The 19,629-nt window shown below is 53.9% G+C and overlaps 2 protein-coding genes across 2 annotated transcripts in view; both read left to right on the top strand.

Annotated features, from left to right (window-relative positions):
- Positions 1–11,160, top strand: part of LOC106734796 (rho GTPase-activating protein 22-like) — a 77,713-nt gene extending 66,553 nt beyond the window's left edge. The window contains exons 3-4 of the mRNA XM_014587560.2: positions 10,764–10,851; positions 11,150–11,160. Coding sequence (XP_014443046.1) covers positions 10,764–10,851; positions 11,150–11,160 — 99 coding nt within the window. The remainder of the gene's footprint in view (positions 1–10,763; positions 10,852–11,149) is intronic.
- A 35-nt stretch (positions 11,161–11,195) lies between these two features.
- Positions 11,196–19,629, top strand: part of LOC102483877 (rho GTPase-activating protein 22) — an 89,906-nt gene continuing 81,472 nt past the window's right edge. The window contains exons 1-2 of the mRNA XM_027771517.1: positions 11,196–11,201; positions 11,450–11,537. Of these exons, the coding sequence (XP_027627318.1) occupies positions 11,196–11,201; positions 11,450–11,537 (94 nt within the window). The remainder of the gene's footprint in view (positions 11,202–11,449; positions 11,538–19,629) is intronic.

Below are 19,629 nucleotides of genomic sequence, written 5' to 3' on the forward strand. Positions count from 1 at the left end.
GCGTCAGGCCTACCTAGTGGGTAGGCCCTTGTAGCGCCGAAGGCTGGCACGAGTTCTGAGGCTGGAGGAAGCTGCTCGCCGCTGTGCCGCCGAGTGCCCACAGAATGTCCCAGCCCTGGCTGTGCAAGCCCCTGCCCCCTGCAGCCCCTATCTCAGCTCTCTCAGGGGTAAGTCAGACACTGTCAGGTGTCGCTGCTGTCCTTGCTCCCAGTTCTCTGAGTAACCCACACAACGGACACCCTGCCCCTCTACTCCCGTCAGCCATGCTCGGCTGAGGTCGATCCAGCAAGCCCTGACTCAGCATCCCTCGTAAGCTGTGAGTCGTTGCTCAGCCCTGGAAGGGCTGCTGTTGGTGTTATAACTGTGTTGATACTGCTATTGTTAGGACTCCTCTGTAGTTTAGGGTCTGTTCCATTTCAGGGGCCAGCAGGCGACGTAGCGGCTAAGGTGCTGGACTCCCACATGGACAATCGCAGTGAGGCCCGAGCCCCGCAGCTTGCCGATCACACCAGGTGCATGTGCATGCGTGCCCAAAATCCCTACAGGAGAATGGCGGAGAAGGGGCTGTGGCATTGCCCTCCTCCCCGAGGGCTGATTTCTCACTTTCCCTCTCTCTGTCTGTGGCAAGTGCACATATCCTATGGCAAAAATCTTTTAAAAAATAAGATAAAATAAAATAAGTTCCATTCTAGGCCATGAACTTCATTCAGTGGGGCCTCAGTCTACCTTGTCAGGATTTCTCTTCCATCCCCGGTACAATGCCTGACACCTAATGGTGTAATAATAGACGCTTACGTGAAAGATGGAATGGTAGAAGAAAGGAAGAGAAGGAAAAAGAAGGAAAGAGAGAGGAAGAAATAAAGGAAGAAGAGAGAGAAAAAGGAAAGAAGGAAAAAAGAGAAAGAACGAATGGGTGAATGAACGAGGAGGAAGTGAACGTATGAATTCTCTGACCCTGCCTTGCGCTAAGTCCTCAGTGGAACAGCGTTTCATTCTTTTCATAAAGTGCCTCCGGGTTGGCAAGGAGCTCATCGACTGCCTTCCTATCAGGGTTTCGTTTGTTTTTCTTACCTCTGTGTCTCATAATGGATGCTAGGAAAAAAAAAAAAAAAAACTTTGTGGAATGGGCAGTCTCGATGTGCCTTAAACTATGTACTCATCCTCAAGGGCAGGCACAGTTCAAACCTCCGCTGACAGGTGAGGAAGGGGTGCCCAGACGGGTGGGAGCTCGCGTTCTGCGTTGGGAAGAACACAGCGTTAGGAAACTGGCCCGGTTCAAGGCCCTCACACCGGCTAGATACAGACAGGCAGACCGTCGAAACTCTCTTGCTCCTGTTCTGCATGGTGCCTGGGCTCCAGCTCCACTAAGCTTTGCAGATGGACCTGCCGTGGTTGGCAGTGCTGCAGTGCTACTGATCACCCAGAGACAGAGTTCACGTGACCCTTAGGATGGGTTCTGGGGTGGAGAACCTCCCAGAAGCAGGAGAAGGCTCCTCATGTGAAACGGGAAAAGCAGCTGCAGACCCAGAAAGCAGGGGCTGCCGGGACATGTCCTGCACGGCCCTTATTACCTTTCCTGAGTAGAAGTCCAGACCGGTAGGTGGCAGCCTACAAAGGACATGTCGGGCCTGACTTCAGCAAGTCTTTAACGGGACCAGCATGGCAGCGAAAAATGGCAGATTTCTGGACTCTGGCTTCATTATTCACTAGTAGTTACAGAGCAGTATTTCTCTCCTCTTCCTCGGTTTCCTTATCTAGGAAGGAGGATAGAGGAGGTGAATAACCACATCTACCTTATAGGACTGCCATGAGACTAAGATTAGACATGGAGGAAATGCCCTAGGGGTGGCCTTCTCCCCTGGGAGGAGCTGTCCCCAACAAAGGTTGACCAAACACCCCACTTAATTGACAGAAATTGGTGGCAGGCCACCTGGCTCCAGCTTGCCTCTGCCTGACTGCACAAGTTTGAATCTAAATAAAAGCAACTCCTGTGTGTGTTGTGAACTAGGCTCTGTTCCAAGGCTTTGCGTGTGTCAACTTCCTTAATTCTCACGGCAACTCTGCAGGATATGTTGTGGATAGTCTCCAGGGGTGGCTGCTCCTGTCTCCCCTCCCTGCATGAAGGCTCCTTCTCGCTACAGTAAGTGGAGTCCATTTTCCACCTCTGAGTTGCTTTGACTGTTTGACCAATAGAATGAGACCTAAGTGAGTCCATGTAAGTTCTGTGTTTGGCTGCTCCTCCGAAGAAGAAGAGCAGTTTCTGCTTTTGCTCTGGAGAGCTATTGCCATGCAAAGATGCTTGGCCAGATGATGGAATGATAAGGAAACATGCAGAGGAGGAAGAGAGCCAGCACAGGTAGATGAGAGAGCCCTTTGCAGACATTCTAGCAGGCCCAGCTGCCAGCCAAGCGTGGCTGTGTGAGTAACGCTGGACGGTGCCACGCAGAGCAGAAAACCCACCTGCTGAGCCCTGCCGCAGAATCACGATAAATAGCCAACTGCTGTTGTAAAATCACTCCATTCTGGGATTTGCTACATAGCAGCAGGTGACGCTGAGACAACTGAGGAATGAGCGTTAGCACCATTTTCCAGATAAGGAACCTGAGGCCCCGACAGGTCAGGTGACTCTCCTAAGATCACAGCTAGTAAGTGTGACTTCAAAACTCACTCTCTGAATCATATGCTCTGTGGGATGGTTTGGATGACATTAAGAAACCAAAGACACACCCAGTGAATTTATAGAGCTAGGAGGGGCTACACGGGTGGAAGTTGGCGTTGAGACTCCAAACAGTCTAGCGACCTGGTTCCACAGAAAATTGCTGAGGTAAAGTGTACGCGCTCCCCTTATTTTGAAAAGTTATTTGATTTCTACAAATGGAAAGACCTAGATTGAGAATAAGTTGGAGCCAGTAGATGGTGTGGTGGTTAAGGCTCTGGGTCCCACATGACTGATTATGCAGTTTGAGTCCACTGGGCACATGTGCATGCATGCACAAAATCCCAAGAGGAGAATGGAGGAGAGGGGTTTGAGGCAGTCCACCCATGGCAACCCATCTCACTTTCCCTCCATCTCTCTCTCTCTCTCTCTCTCTCTCTCTCTCTCTCTCTCTCTGCCTCTGGCAAATGCACATGCCCTATAGCAAAAATTTTAAAAAGAAAAAGAATAGGTTGAATGAAGTCCCGGTCTTGGTATCTTGAAAATCAAGCCAGGTGTATGTGTGTGCGTGTCCAAAATCCAGAGAGGAGAATGGAGAAGGGTTTGCAGCATGGCCATCCTCTCCACCCCCTCGGGGGGGTGCTTTCTCATTTGCCCTCTGCCTGTTTCTCTCCAGTGAGCATATGCACCCTGTGGCAAAAATCTTTTTTAAAAAAAGAATATCTAAAAAAATTTCAAAAAGAGAAATCATCTTGGGAACCAGCAGTTAGCGTAATGACTATATCGCGGGACTCCCATATAGTCGACCGCGGTTCGTGTCCTGGACCCGGTGGCTTAAAACTCATGCCGGGCGCGTGTGCGTGCGTGCCCAAGATCCCGAGAGGAGAATAGAGGAGAAGGGATTGCGGCGTGACCATCCCCCCTGGGGGGTGATTTCTCGCTTTCTGTCTCTATGTCTCTCTGTCTGTCTGGCGAGCACACGCGCACTGTAGCGAAAACCTCTCAAAAAAAAAAAAAAGAGAAATCATCTTGAGTTAACTGGGGACTAGCAGTCACACGTGCATTAGTGCTACAGGAGAAAAGTCTAACATAAATATTTTCTTATGGAAATGTCTGTAGGAACAACTTTAAATGCATCTTTTGTGAAGAATTTCTCATTGGAGTCTTAGAAAAAGAGAGAGAATTTGAATCTATTTGGTTCAAATATGGGAATTTGTGGCTTTTTTTTAAAGCAATGCCTTAGAGTTTTGCAACTTTTTGAAAGCTTTAACTCCCTACTCTTAAATGGATCAAAACAAAAATTCTAGTCAAACAAGTTCTTTTAAATCAAATAAAAATATATTACTAACTTCAAATCAGCAGCAGTGGCCAACTTGTCTTCAAACAGTTCTAAACTCTATTTGCTCACGTGGCACATCTAGGGAAATTATACGATTAAAGCCATCCTCCAAAAATCCGTTTAAATTTTCTCTTATGCCACTCCATGGCTCAAACCCGGGTCCTGAAATAACACCGTCAGTCTGTGGAGCCACCAGAGCTAATAATTACATGGCAAGATTCTGCCACTGTTGTTGGGGAGAGAAGCTCGGAGGCCCGATGACACTCAAAAGCATATCAATCCCAAGTGAGGAGTATGGCGGTTGCCCTGAATTCTCCTCTGGAGCTACCCTGCCGACAAGATGGAGCTTCACCTTCTGGAAATAACTTCTCTGCTTCCTCCAGTTTCGCTGGCTGTTTGAGTAAATGTAATGAGCTTCTCTCGGGCCTGTTCATTTAACGGCATGGATATTAGCTTACAGTACTTAAATGCCTTCCACTTGTTACAGATCAATCCTTTGCTTTCCATTGAACCCAGTTAATTTACAGTAATAGCTGAAAGACGGATTGGTAAATTACAAGTTTTGTCAATTAGTAGGCAGAAAAATGAAGGGACTGACAGGGAGGCAGCGCAGCTTGCTTGTATTCTCATGGCTCAGAGGAGCGCCGCGCTCTTCTCTGTCCCGGGCCCTCTGGTTCCGTGATGCGTTGGCAGATGCCAAGTTAAGTTCATCACCTCGGTGGGGGTGATGCGATGGGTTGCCCTGGACTGCCACCCTGGGGACCCGTGTGCCCTCCTCAGCAAAATGCAGCTGCTGCCCTTTGGCAGGGGTCAGCTCAGCAGATGGGCCTGGCGGAGCCATACTGCTTCTTAGGTCGGCCCGTTCTCGGCTGAGCAGAGAGGCCTGCCTCGCACTGGCACACCGGGTCCACTCCAAATAAGAGAATCAAACCATCTCCAGCCGAAGGAGTGCCCATTCACCCAGGCGGGCCTTGGCCCACATCAAGACACCCCGAAGGTGTATTCTGAGCGGAGTCAAATCTCCCAGGAGCATGCTCCGAGGCGCGGGGCAGCTCCCAGACTCGGTAACAGCAGTGCTCCTGTTCTGGCAGCTGGTCGGCCCCGTCGGAAGGAGCCACTGCAAACACTGCGCAGCCGGGAGCTGTGGCGGGGCTGGACAGTCACCTGAAGAGCAGGCTAGCAGTGCTGAGGTCCTGAGCCATGGCCACACCCGCGTGCCCGTGGGCACCTCGTGGCATGGGACAGGGGCCAGCAGCACCTCCCGAGGGCTCCCAGTTCTGACAGGGAGAGGCTGTTTAGACCTTTCCACACTCCGATGGCTGTAGCTGCTGACATTCTCACCTCAGAACCACCCAGCCCAGGCCCCGCGCCCACCTATGTCTAGCTGGGACTCCAGCTGGGCCTGGAGCCTGGAGCCTGGAGCTCCCAGCCCAGGGGTGAGTGTGAGTCCTTCAGAACTAGTAGGCCCCAGGCTAACAGCCTTTTCCAACTCCCAGGGAGGGGCCCTTCCTAGGTGGGTGGGTCCTGGTTTGCTTCACAGGCCCCTGACTTGCTCATGGGGGCCACTCGCCAGGTGGCTGCAGAAGGCCTTGTAGTGAGGCCGAGTTAGTGGTCCAGGAATCTTCTTGGGCCCAGCCTCTCCTCCCTCAGCCTGTCGCTAATGTGGCCTTCGTTTTGTTCTGTTTTGTTGTAAGGTTTTTGTCATAAGGCATATGCGCTTTCTGGAGAGGAGAGACAGAGAGGGAAAGGAGAAATGACTCCCAGGGGAGATGGCCGCTCCGCAATCCCTTCTTTTGGGATCTGGGGCACTCATGCAGTGTACCCAGTGTGGTTTCTAAGTCCCCAGGTCTGGGACTGGAACCGCGGTCGGCCATGTGGAAGTCCAGCGCCTTAACGACCATGCCACCTGCTGGCCCCTACAGCTTGTTCATGAGAACAAGGCGTTCCAACATGTCAGGAAGTGCCTGGAAGGGCCAGTGCTCACTGGTGCTGGTGTCCTGGCCACCGTGCAGCCTCGCCCTGGTGTGCTGAGGCTTTCCCAGGGGTGCGGGGACCTGGTGCTGGAGGGGCCAGGAGGACAGAGTGCTCATGGGCTTTCCTGCTGTGTGTGTCTCGGCCCGGGGGAGGGGAGAAGCACAGCTGCCCGTGTTTCCTAGCAGCTGGGGCAGTTGGACTGTCACCACATTTCCAGGGACAGCTCCTGTTTCCGAGTGTCCTTTGTGCTGAGGTTGAGGCCACACGACAGGGCTCTCACCAGTGGGACTTCCACTTCCAGTGCTTGTCCTTTAGAAACTGCCAGCAACCTCCCACCTTCTCCCCTCCGTCCCTGCTGCTCAGCCTTGGAGGTCACCGACCCACGGCGTCTGCGGCTTCAGGCAGTGAGAGCTTCCGCCACATTTCGGGTCCTTTAACATGGCCTGCTCTGCTAATCACATGTTGCTGGTGAAAATGAGTGTTAGGTCACGTGTCCAGAGCCGCTCAGAGCCGCATGCACTCTGAAGCCATAAATCGTAGCGATGGGGCTAGCAGGGCGGCGTAGTGGTTATGGTGCTGGATTCCCACATGGCCGACTGCGACTTGAGTCTCAGACCCGGCAGCTTGAAAATCACTTTGTGCACCTGTGCGTGTGTGCCTAAAATCCCAAGGGAGAATGTTGAAGGGATTGCCGTGTGGTCGCTCCTCGGGGAGTGATTTCTCACTTTCCCCCTCTGAGTCTCTCTGTCGCTCTCTTCTCCAGCGAGCATATGTGCCCTATGACAAAAGCCTAAAACAAGTAAATAAAATCATAGCAGCATTAAACGTTGTTTGTGCTGGTGAAGCCGTTTAACAAGAACCCGCCTGGCTGCTTGGACTGGAGCTGGGAAGGAAAACTCGGGCGCTCAATCTCACTCACTTGCATAAGGCGCTGCTGCCCTGGGCCAGTGGTGCCGTGCCGCCGCGCAGGTCAGAGGGCTGGGTGTGCTGCAGGTCGGGTTCCAGCAGCAAAGGCCACGCAGCACCCTCTTCCTCCTGCTCCTCGGACCTTTAGGCTGGAGGAGCCCAGCCACGCCTGGCAGCTCGCCTCACACTCCGCCCTCCACAGTGTAAGTTTGCTGGGCTATTTCTGTATCTTTGCTGTAACTTGCTGGTTCTAGGGAGAGGGCAATAACAGAAATAGGAATAGCAGCGTTCTGAGGGTATCTCCTTGGCATTCTGATGTCTTACTTAACATTTCAGCTGAGAAGCGCCTTGTATTTTCCTCATTCTGGTGTTTAACTGCTCCTCCACTGATGGACGAGCAAGTTGTTTTCCATTTTTTTCTACTAGAAAAAAAAAATACTAGAATGGGAATCAATTTACATGAATCTTTGTCTTTTCTTGGAACAAATTCTTAAAATTCAACACTAGATTAAAGCATATTTTTCTTTAAAATTACAAAATTGTTTTCACAAAGGCTTTATCAAATTATCATCTCATCAAAGGTATACCTATTTCTGCAAGCTTTTTTCAATATTAGATATTAACAGTCCTTTTATTTACTTATTTTTTGAGAGATTTTTGCTGTAGAGCGTGTCTACCCACCAAAGAGAGAGACAGAAAGAACACCAACATTTACACCATAGCAGATGTTTATTGCTTCTTTTTCATTATTAATACTCTCTTATTAATACTCTTTATTCATTTTCCTATTGGGTTGTCTTTTATTTTAATGACCATCTTATTTACTTATTTATTTATTTATTTTCTTAGAGAGATTTTTGCTATAGAGCACATGTACTCGGTGGAGAGAGAGCGAGAGGGAAAATGAAAAGTCACCACTCCAGGGGAGGTGACCATGTCACAACCCCTTCTCCTCCATTCTTTTCTCAGAATTTTGGGCACGCATGCACTTGTGCCCGGCCGGTGCTAGGTCCAGGACTCGAACTAAAGTTAGTCATTTGGAAGTCTAGCACCTTAACCACTTTGCCACCTGCTGGCCCCAATAACTATCTTATTTAACCCAGCATATTTAAAAATGCTCATTTCAGCAATCAATATACCATTGTTAATGAGATAATTTTACATTCTTTTTAAGTACTAAGTCTTCAGAATTCACTTACGATGTGTCTCTAGTTGCACACTAAGTTTTATTAAAAATAGTTGGTCTCTATTTAGGTTTTATAAACTTTACATTTGAAATAGATTCACTCCCAAGTCATTCCGAATATACTGTAGCAGACAGAATAATGGTGTAAGGAGACCCCTGCCCTAATCACCAGAGAGTGGAATACATTATGTTGCATGTCGAAGTGGAGTTAAGGTCGCAAGCCAGCTACCTGAGCCTAAGGAACTTATCCTTACGGGCCCAGTGGAACCACAGGGAAAAGGAAGGCAGAGGAGGGGCTCAGAGTCAGAAAGCAACGCCAAGATTCATGCTTCTGGCTTTGAAGAGGGAGGAAGGGTCCAGGAGTCAAAGAAAGCAGGCAGCTGGGGAAAAGGGAGAGACAGGCCCTCCCCTGGTGCCCCCTGAAGGAACACGGTCCTGCCAGTTCTTAACTGTGGCCCCCCAAGGTCTGTTTCAGACTTCAGGCTTCCAGAACTGGAAGAGAATAGACGTGTTGTTTGAAGTCACTAAGTTGTTGGGATCTGTTAGAACATTAATACATAAACTTCAACGTTTTCCAGTAACTGAATCAAGTACCAACTTTTCTTTTCTTTCTTTCTTTTCTTCTTCTTTTTTTTCTTTTTTGTAAGTTTTAGCTATGGGGCACCTGTGCTTGCCAGAGGGAGGGAGAGAGAGAGAGAAAGGACAGTGAGAAGCACTCCCAGGGGGACAGCTACACCACAATCTCTCCTCCGCTCGAAGAGAGTGATTTGGGTACATGCACGTGTGTATGTTTTTCAAGCCACTGGAAGCTGCCGGGTCTAGGACTTTAACTGCACAGTTGGCTATGTGGGATCCAGCCACCTTCACCACCATGCCACTAGCTGACCCCCAAGTCCTCCTGATAGCTTTTTGAGGTACAACTGGCATACAATAAACTGCACATACTCATCATGCACAATTCGGGAGCTTCTTTAAGTTTTAAATCTTTATTGGGATAGAGCCTGTGGGAGCACTCATGAAAGTGAGAGAAAGAGCCCTCCACGGGGTCTGCTCACAGCCCCTCCCTCCAGCCCTCCAGCCCCATCGGATCTTGGCTCTCGCAGCTGCCCCGCTTGTTTCAGGCTGTGGGGCTGGGGATGCCAGTGCAGTGCCCACGTGGGAGCCGGCCTCTCTTGAGATGCCCGTTACCACCGTGGCCCAGATCCTGCCCCAGCATGTTTTACCATATGTGTACGATGGTGCCACCACCACCGCAACCAAGATGAAAACTTCTCCGTACAACTTTACACAGGGCTGGCAGGTGTCGTGGTGGCTAAGGGCGCTGGACTCCCGTGGCCGACCATGGCTCACGGCTGCCCCACGTAGTCCTGTCATCATTCCTCTTTCACAGAGAAGGAAACTGGGACACAGAGAGGCCACGCCCAGATCGGAACCCAGGCAGTAGGCTGCAGGGCTGGAATTTTAAATGGGTTTCCTGGGCCAGCAGGTGGCATAGTGGTTAAAGTGCTGGACTTTCATGTGGCCTACTGTGGTTCGAGTCCTGAACCTGGCGGCTCGAAACTCATGTCTGGTGTGGGCGTGCCCTAAATCCTGAGAGGATAATGGTGGAGAAGGGATTGTGACGTGGCCATCCTCCCTATGGGGTGATCTCTCATTTTTCTGTCTCTCTCTGTCTCTCTGGTGGGCACATATACCCTGTAGCAAAAAATCTCTTGAAATAAAATGAAATGGGTTTCCCGTGGAAGGAACCAAAAACAGGGAGTCAGGGCAGACACAGTCTGAGTTGAGCAAAGCTGAGCGTGGGTGGGAGGAAGCAAGGCCTCAGCAGAGACGGGGCCACTGGGCGCAGGAAGGGGGCAGAGGAGGCCCTGCCTCGCCTGGCGTGCTTATGGGGACACCTCGTGCCCTTCACTAGGGCTTCCCAGGTAGGAATCTGGCAGCTCAACCCTCCCAAGAAGCGGGAGTTACTGCCCCCTGTGCAGACATAGAAACCGAGGTCCAGTGATGCGGGGTGGTTTACCTGTGCTCACACAGCCTGGAGGCACAAGGCTGGAATGCCATCTCCTCCCCTGCGTCTTCTGGGCTGGCCGCAGGCTTCGGCCTAGGAAGCAGGTGGGCCGGCCGCTATAATGGACACACATGTGCTGGACATAGCTGCACTGGGCCAGCCCTGCTTTACAGGGGGAGAAATGCAGCCTCGCCCAGCCAGGAGGTGGCAGATGGGCTCACACAGATCTGTGACTGATGCTGTCCCGTGTCACCTTAGGAGCCCAGCCCCACTAAGCCAGCCCCGCCCCCCCCTGACCTCCACAGCCCTCCCTTCCTGCTGGCCCGGGAGACTGCACTCTGCAACAGGGGCCCAAGATGGGAGCCTTCCTCCCCCCCAGGCCTGCTGTTCTGCTCTGTGCCTCGCTCGGCCGGGCCTGGCCCTGCTGCAGGACAGCTCAGCTGTGTGAGCACACAGCGCCCACCCCACCCGCCTGGCCGCCCTGGGCAGGGGCCTCGTCCAGGCTGCCCCCCACACAGGACAGGAGGCTCAGGCTCTTCCCCGCACCCCCCCATCTGCCCAGCCAGGCCCTGGAGGGCTCGCCTCTGGCCCTGGGACCCCTCCCTCGGCCCCCAGGGGTTCTGGCCACTGGAGCCCTTCCTCGCTGTTTTCCTCGCCGTCTCACACTCCCTGCATTTGTTTCTTTCCACTTTAGGGATTTATTTCTCTGCAAGGGACTCAAGTGACTGAACTTCTGCCTGGCCCCGAGGACCCCGGGAAGCACCTCTTTGAGATCAGCCCAGGTAGGCCCGAGCACGCCACAGCACTGCCTGGGTCACGGAGTGACTCTCCTCCCCTCCCCTCTTGCCGGGGCTCCGGATTCTGGAAGCTTCCTATCAGCCTAGTCAGGTGGGACCTGGGAGGCGGTGCTGAGGCTGACATTGGTCCAACTGCAGCCGGCAAAGCTCCCTTTTCCTCAGGGCCTGTGAAGTGTGTAGGCCCAGAAAGGTCAGGTGCATCTTCTGAGGTTACACGGCTGGGAGGGGAGCCTGGCCTCTCAGGCCAGACTGCCCCACGGTGGTGGGCTTTCTGTTGCACCAGTTTCTGACTGAGGCTGCAGCTCTAGCCCTGTTAGGGTGTAATACTAATGATGGTTGGGTTAGACTAACCCCACCCAACCACGGCAGCTGCCATCGCAGGACACCTGGGCCTACCACGTCCGACTCCGAAGTCTCTGTCCCCCTAGCCCGAGCTGCCCTTGAGGTCCCGAGGTGAGCAGGGCACCGTCTGGGCCTTAAGGGGTTGGGGACATTTCCTCCCTCAGTTCAAGGCCGTGCATTGAGTCGTGGGAAAAGTCATGACGTATTTTTCTATGGAAAATGCTGTTTCTTTCCACTTTAGGGATTTATTTCTCTGCAAGGGACTCAAGTGACTGAACTTCTGCCTGGCCCCGAGGACCCCGGGAAGCACCTCTTTGAGATCAGCCCAGGTAGGCCCGAGCACGCCACAGCACTGCCTGGGTCACGGAGTGACTCTCCTCCCCTCCCCTCTTGCCGGGGCTCCGGATTCTGGAAGCTTCCTATCAGCCTAGTCAGGTGGGACCTGGGAGGCGGTGCTGAGGCTGACATTGGTCCAACTGCAGCCGGCAAAGCTCCCTTTTCCTCAGGGCCTGTGAAGTGTGTAGGCCCAGAAAGGTCAGGTGCATCTTCTGAGGTTACACGGCTGGGAGGGGAGCCTGGCCTCTCAGGCCAGACTGCCCCACGGTGGTGGGCTTTCTGTTGCACCAGTTTCTGACTGAGGCTGCAGCTCTAGCCCTGTTAGGGTGTAATACTAATGATGGTTGGGTTAGACTAACCCCACCCAACCACGGCAGCTGCCATCGCAGGACACCTGGGCCTACCACGTCCGACTCCGAAGTCTCTGTCCCCCTAGCCCGAGCTGCCCTTGAGGTCCCGAGGTGAGCAGGGCACCGTCTGGGCCTTAAGGGGTTGGGGACATTTCCTCCCTCAGTTCAAGGCCGTGCATTGAGTCGTGGGAAAAGTCATGACGTATTTTTCTATGGAAAATGCATCATGACTTTTCCAACAACCCAATAAATGGCTTAGGCAGAGGGCGAGCAGTTAGTTACCTTGAGGCAGAGCAGAGGGGAGGTGTCCCCGAGGGGCCCCGCTTGTGTGTTTCTGCTCTGAACCCAACTCCAGAGGAGGAAAACTCCACAGTGCTTGGAAACGTGATCGAACTCCAAGTATGATCGACCTTAGTCATCGTTCTATTTTTGCTCCCCAACCTGCGAACGTGACAAGCTTTTAAAGTAGAATTAGAAATAGGGGAACGCTGTGAGCGCCACCTGGTGGCGATCAGCCAGTTCCACGGCTGCGCGTCCTGCCCACCTCCGCTTTCAGCCAGGCCAGGCCTCTGACCCCAGAGAGCTCCGCTGAGCGCCCCGCGCTGAGCAGGGTGGGAGGGCAGTTGGGGGGCTAGTGCCACGGGTCGGCTGTCCTCTCTGGCTGTGGCCCACGGCGCACCGCCCCACACAGCTGATATAGGAGTCCTGAGTGGGGGAGCGGCCACTTTGCTGCAGGTGAGGCTCTGCGCTGGCAAGTGATGTGGTGGTTAAAGTGCTGGACACTCCCACATGGCCGACTACGGTTCGAGTCCTGACCTGGTGGCTTGCTCTCTTGCTTTCTCTCTTCTGTGTGTGTGTGTGTGTGTGTGTGTCTGGTCAAATTAAAACAAATGAATGAATAAATTAAATTAAGTAAATAATTATTTTTAAATAAGTAAAGTTTAGGGCAGTCTGTAGGGAGGGGTGACTGACACTTCGTGTCTTGCTTGGACAGCTGCTAACACACCAGTCTTGCTTTTCATGGTTACCAGGCAGGAAAAGTCAAGCAGGACTGACGGCAAGTGGGGGACAGGAAGACAAGGCTGGTTTGGTGAGCCGTCGCTGTCTGGCCGCCCTGTGCAGTAGTTGGTCAGGGAAAAGTGAGCGGAATTGACAAGGGCAAACAGACAGGAAGGCCGCCTTGGCCCAAAGGACCGGAAGTGCTAGCAGACGCAGAACGACAGGCCACTGTGTGAGCCCAGAGGAAGGGACCGTGAAGCACTCAGAGACCGGAAGGCCTTTGGACTGAGGGGCAGCAACCCTGCTCCCTGAAGGGTGAGTCGGCCGGGTGAGAGGCCGCATGGGGCCGGGGAGCACTCCGCCCAGGGGAAGCAGCCCGTCTGAGTTGGGTGAGGACAGGGCTAGGCTGGTCCCCTTCACAGCTTCGTCCCAACCAGTGTAAAGTGAGTGTTGCAAGCAGCTGGGGGGTTAGACTCGCTTCAGAGTGGGAAGTGATCCTCGATGGCGGGTGACAGGAGGGACAGTGGTTCTCAGACTTTGGAAGCCCCAGACTCACCTGAGGGCCCAGCACACAGGCAGTCAAACCAGCTCCTGAGGAGAGGCGGGCCTTGCGGAGATGAGCAGGGCGCAGATGCTGCTGAAGGTATACGTTTAGGGGGGCAGGCGAAGCCGCCCCAGGGTTTCCATGGCCACCCTCCACCTCGGGGAACAGTGGGTGATATGCACAGGGCTGACTTGTGTTTTGGTCTCCGGACCCATTTCCCTCCGTCAGAAGCAGTAAGACAGATCTTGGGGTCTCAGTGCCAGATGCAGAAGCCAGAATGCCCCCCAGACCAGTCTGCCACCCCTGGCAGTGCCCCCCGAAGGTGACTAACCCCAGGACATGGTCTGTATGGTACCCCCAGGGAAGCTGACCCAGGCACCAGAGCCTCAGCACACGGTCAAGCAAGGCAGGTGACAAAGACACAGCTCCAGGCGGCTGCAGTTGAAGGGGCGGGACACGGACAGCCCGTCAGCCCTCCAGCCGCCCCCACATAAGCCTGACCACAGAGAAGGGGAGCCCTTACCACTTCCCAGCAGTGACTGGGACTAACCCATCTGCCAGCCTGAGGGGACGGGGCTCAGAGATGGAATCGGCTTGAGTCCACACCTGGGTTCCAGACCCATCTCAGCCCCTAGCTTCACAGAGGAATCAAATCGGGTTTCCCCTTCTCTGGGCCTCTTTCCCGACGTGTAGGACAAGAGGACTGGCCTTGGTGCCTCCGAGAAGCCAGCCTGCCCTAGTAGAACGACTCATTAGTGTTCCATAATCAGGCTTGCCGGAGGGAACGGACTGTGGTCAACTCAGGGCGCTCTAGCCCTCAGAGCCCCCTGGGGTCCTGAGCTGCCTGTGCTGAGCAGCCTGCAGCTGGAGCGGAAGGCACGGGGCCTGCTATTGCGGAGGCCTGACCTTGAAGTGGAGCCAGAGGCAGATTACCCCGCGGACGTAGACTGATACCGTGTGCCTGACATGCCCAGAGCATCCCTGATTACATTAACCCGTCTGGAGGGAGGGAGCTGAGATCAGCCTATCTGTGCACCCGCCGGTACCAGTCAGCCTGCACCCTGGCCTGACCTCGCACAGCCCACTGAGCTGGAACAGAGCGCAGACGATGGCTGGGCGACAGGAAGCCGTTAGACAGACGTTCCTGGAGGGGGCCCCCCCCCCGGGGGGCCCCAGCCGCACGCGCGAGCAGGGCTGCTCACACTGCGGCCTCCATCTGGCCCTCCTGTCTTAGCAGGACCGGGTGTGGGAAACTCCCCTGGGGTCCCGGGAAGATGCCCTGGAAGAGGAATCTGCAGCTCAGTGCTTCCAAACTCGTCCTGGGAGACCCGCCTTTTCCCACCTCGGGTGCTGACTCCAACCTGCGCTTGCACCTCTGGTGCCACCTTTAACTGCCACATGCTGCACAAAGTACCTTTGGCTCTTTGGTCTTGGGGGCTGGGGGTTCTGTTGCTCCTGTCAGACCTGGGGTCCGATTTACCCCTGCAGCTCGGCTGGTGCTCCATGCCTGGCCTCGAGGAAGAGCAGGAGAAGGTGCACTGGTTCTGCAAGCATCCTGGGACGTGGGACTGCCCGGCTGGCCTGAGCCCTCCGGGGTGGCACTGGATCTGGAGTGTGCTGGCACGGGTGTGCCCGGGTTCTCTGGTGTAAGCTGCCACTCTGGCCTGTGTTGCTTCTCCCATTCTGGCCGGGTGGTACAGACCCCTAAGGATCTGCCTGTCCTGCTCGGACATGTGGACGCCCACAGGAGGGGCACCTTGGGAGGCTCTGGAAGAGCAGAAGGGCGTGAGCAGTCAGAGGACAGACCGGGTAATGAAGGGGTCCAGGGAGCCACTCTAACAGGGCAGTGGACACCGGCCCTGACCCAGGACTGGGGCTGACTGTGAGGCAGGGTGACCAGTGCCAGTAAGGGACCTAGGGAGCTGGGCAACTGAGAAAGCACCCCCCGCCCCAGGACTAGCAGTTAGCATAATGGCTAAGTCGCTGGACTCCCATGTAGTCAATCACAGTTTGAGTCCCAGACCCGGTGGCTTGAATTCAGGCGTGTGTGCATGCCTGCCCAGGATCCTGAGAGGAGAATGGAGAAGGGATTGCAGCATGGCTATCCCTGGGGTGATTTCTCACTTTCTGTCTCTCTGTCTTTCTGGTCAGTACACGCGCCCTATAGCAAAAACCTCTCCAAAAAAAGAAAAAAAAAGCACTCCGCAGAGTGAAGTGGAAAAGCAGGCAGGACCCTGCGAGCTCGCCGAAGCCCAGGCCAGTGCTGCACTACCCTGTCAGTCCAGCAGGGAGCGGGCGTGTGCAGCCCTCCTGCTGTGCAGCCTCTGTGTGCCAGCTCCCCCAGGTGAGGTGCAGGCGCTGCTGCCCGCCCCTTCCAGGCCAAGTTCCACAATCAGCTGCTCTAGGAAGTACCACCACCCCACTCCATTCCCCACACTCCCCACTCCCCTCTTCCCTCAGGAAGTCTCTTCATAGTGAAGAGTTCAAATCCAGGCCCAGCACCACAGCTCCACGGCCTTGGGTGAGCTGCGGACTTCTCTGTGCCTGTGTGACAATGAGGCCAGTCAAAGTATTGACACAGGTTAGGAAGGAAGTCCCATGGGGCTGTATAGGGGTGACCTAGGAGCCTTTATGGTGGTGCGGTGAAGGATCCCGACCGCGGCGTTGCGTATGCGGAGCTCAGGTGACGGTTGCACCCAGCCACACCACACACACGTACACACCAGTGCGAGCCTGTGCATGGCCGCGTCGGCTCTCGGGGTCCTTCCAGGACCGGGTTCCTGGTTTGACTATTGTGCTATGGTCACATAAGACATTCGCACTTGGGCGGGGAGGCTGGATGGGGTCACAGAACTATTCAAAATAAAAAGCTCTTTAGAAGAACCTGCCCCCTGGAACCAGCAGATGGCATAATGGCTATGTTGCTGGACTCCCATGTAGTCGACCGCGGTTCAAATCCCAGACCCGGTGGCTTAAACTCACGGCAGGTGCATGTGTGTGCATGTGCATGTGTGCCCAAGATCTCGAGAGGAGAATGGAAGAGAAGGGATTGCAGCATGGCCAGGAGTTCTCGCTTTCTGTCTCTCTGTTTCTCTGTCTCTCTCTGGTGAGCACATGCACCCTATAGCAAAAACCTCTCCAAACAAACCTGCAGATAAGAACCGGGGGCCTTTCCGTGAGGGTCTGCCTCACAGGGAATTGTTTTACCCCTGTGCCACCATCTGACCCCAGTGATCTTTCACTGTATTTGAATAGCATAATATGCGTAATGGGTTTTTCTTTTCAGAAAAAATGACAACTGAAAGCAAAGGGTCTCAGGGTGTAGTTCATACAGGGCATTTCTGATTTCGCAACCTTTTCCATACTGCATGGAAGGACACTTGTAACCACCCGGCCACTGGTTTGTAGAAGCGCTTCGCCTGAAAACACACTGAACGATTATTGGGAAGTAGGATGAACGCGCTATGTGGCCGTTTGGTTTAATGTCCTGACCTGCAGATCCCCGCATGTGATGCTCAGCACCTGTGGTGGCTGTTCACATGAGCCGACTCCATGTGACTTGCCCCACCACGTCCCACCCCAGCCCAGATGTGGGGACACGTTTGCTGACAAATGGAAGGCCAGGCCATCTGACTGCGGCAGCAGTGGAATGAGTTCCCTAAACTCACATTTCTTTTGCAGGATACTCACAAAACAAGGGTCCAAAAGTGACTGGTTGAGTTTCTTTTTGAAGGAGGACGCGGAGAGGGATTGCCTTCACACGCTAAGTGCCCTGCAGGCGGTGACCCAAATCGTCCTGACGTGAGGCAAGCGGATGTGGCACTTCTCTGGGCTATTGGTGTGGAAGCTGAGGCACGCCAAGGTCACTTGCCTCAAGTCACACAACCGGGACAAGGCAGAGTCCAGGCTCCATCTCTGCCGAGGCCCTGCAGGCGCCCACTCTTAGCAGGCCGACAGAAACCCCGGCCAGTGTGGGTATCACGGCTCTAGGACATGGAGGGGTGCGGACAGAAACCCCTCAGGTAGTGACGGAGGCCGGCCGGGAAGGGGCGACGTGCAGGAGGAAGCACGCTTGGTGCCAGCGCAGAACAAAGATGTAGATAAAATTCTTTATGCGTGATCTCAGCGAGACTAAACCCTAGATAAATTAGGATGTGGGGAGGAATGTGGCCAGGGATTAGTAGGTGGGGGGTGGATGACCCAGGTCACCTCTGGGAAACCAGACCCAACACAGAGGCTCCTCCACCTGGAGCCTGCCCCCGAGGGGCCCTCCTGACACGAGGCTGCCCAGCTAGGGCAGCGGACCACGGTCAGCTGCAGCAGTGTCACTCCAGGGCCTCGCCCAGCCAGCCGAAACAGCGCCCGTGTTCTGACAGTCTGTCCTGGGTGACTCATGAGCATTTTTAAACCTGAGAAGCACTGGGGCCAGCAGGTGGTATGGTGATTAAGGTGCTGGGCTCTGACACAGCCAACTGCAATTTGAGTCCCGGACCCAGTGACTTGAAAATCAAACCGGGTGCGTGTCCATGCATGCCCGAAACCCCAAGAGGAGAATGGAGAAGGAGCTGTGATGTGGCCATCCCCCAGGGGGTGATTTCCCACTTACCCTCTCTCTGTCTCTCTCTGGCAAGGGCACACGCTGTATGGCAAAAACCCGAAGGGAGAAAAAACAACAGGGAAGCATTGCTCCAGAGCAAAAGAGCCTGGAGTCAGCCAGGGCTCCCGGCTTCCGAAGGCGGGGATGGCATCTGGGCACTCGGAGCCCGGCGATAAATTAAGCCAAAGAAGAGGCCATGATTCAGGGACAGGAAGAGTGCTAGAAGGTTCAGGAGGGAGACGCGATGGTGAGAGCCAGACCCCGTTCTCAGGCTGCAGACCGAACTGCGGGTCAGGGCTGTAGGCCCTAGGGCTGATGCTGGCCCGCAGACATGCTTGCTTTGAGTCATGAAATATTTTTTAAAACGGATTATTTTACCTGTAAAAATTACAGACATCTGGGTCAGTGGGTGGTGTTGCGATTAAGGTACTGGACTCGCACATGACCAGCTGTGGTTCAAGTCCTGGACCTGGAGACTTGCTTTCTCACTTTCCCTCTCTCTCTTTTTCTCTGTCTCTCTCTGGTGAGCACATCTGTCCAGTAGCAAATTTAAAAATCATAATGATAAATAAACAATTAAAATAAGTAATTATTGGGACCAGCAGATGGTGTAATGGTTACATTGCTGGACTCCCGTGTAGCTGACCGCAGTTCGAGTACCGGACCTGGTGGTTTAAAACTCACGTCGGGAGAGCGCGCCCAAAATCCCGAGAGGAGAATGGAGGAGAAGGGATTGCAGTGTGGCCATCCCCACTGGGGGGGTGATTTATTGCTTTCTGTCTCTCTCTGTCTCTTGGGTGAATGCATGTGGGAAAAAAAAAACTAAAATAAATAAATAGTTCTTTAAAAAGGAACAGATATCTGTAGGGAAAAAAAAATTTCCGCTCCACCCGCGGGCGGGGCCTGCCTCACATCACAGCTCCCCTCTGGCGAGCTCTCCACTCGGCAGAACCCCCTCCCTTACCTGGCGCCCTTCCAGCTCGCTCTAAGCTCATCCTCCTTGCCGGGGCTCCGCAGGGGTTTGCGTTTGTGCGCCTGGGTGTAGATCATTTCATACTGAAAAGTGGGCCAACCTGTGGCCTTGCGGCTAAGTTGTATAGATCCCACACGGCCCCCATGCAGATGAGTCTGGGGCCTGGCGGTTTGAGGAACACAGCAGGCACCTGTATATGTCCAAACTCCCGAAAGGAGGAAACTGGAAAAGAAAGGATTGCGGCGTGACGATTCCCCGGGTGGGGCGCTTTCCTGTTCTCTCTCTCTCTCTCCCTAGTGAGCACTCATACCCTCTAGCAAAATTAAAAACAATTAAAAAAAAAAACACTCTAAAGCAAAGATGCTCAAAATAGACCGCTCATCATTTGAGATGGGGGTCACGGTTAAGGGTGAGGTACTCAGTCACACCGTCTGAGTGGCAGCCCAGAGGGAGGGTCTGCGTCACAGTCCCCCTTCAACGTCATGCCCCTCCTCTGTAAAGCAGCCACAGCGGCTCCCGTAGGAGTTAAGGACGTGGCTAGCTTCTGCTAAACGGCCGTGAGTTTTAGCCGTTTAGTGATAGCCGATTAATACAATCTAGAAATTAACTTGCCAGTGCACAG

Source organism: Tupaia chinensis, unplaced genomic scaffold (genome assembly GCF_000334495.1).
Source record: "Tupaia chinensis unplaced genomic scaffold, TupChi_1.0 Scaffold000221_1, whole genome shotgun sequence".
In the NCBI taxonomy this organism is placed as follows: Eukaryota; Metazoa; Chordata; class Mammalia; order Scandentia; family Tupaiidae; genus Tupaia; species Tupaia belangeri.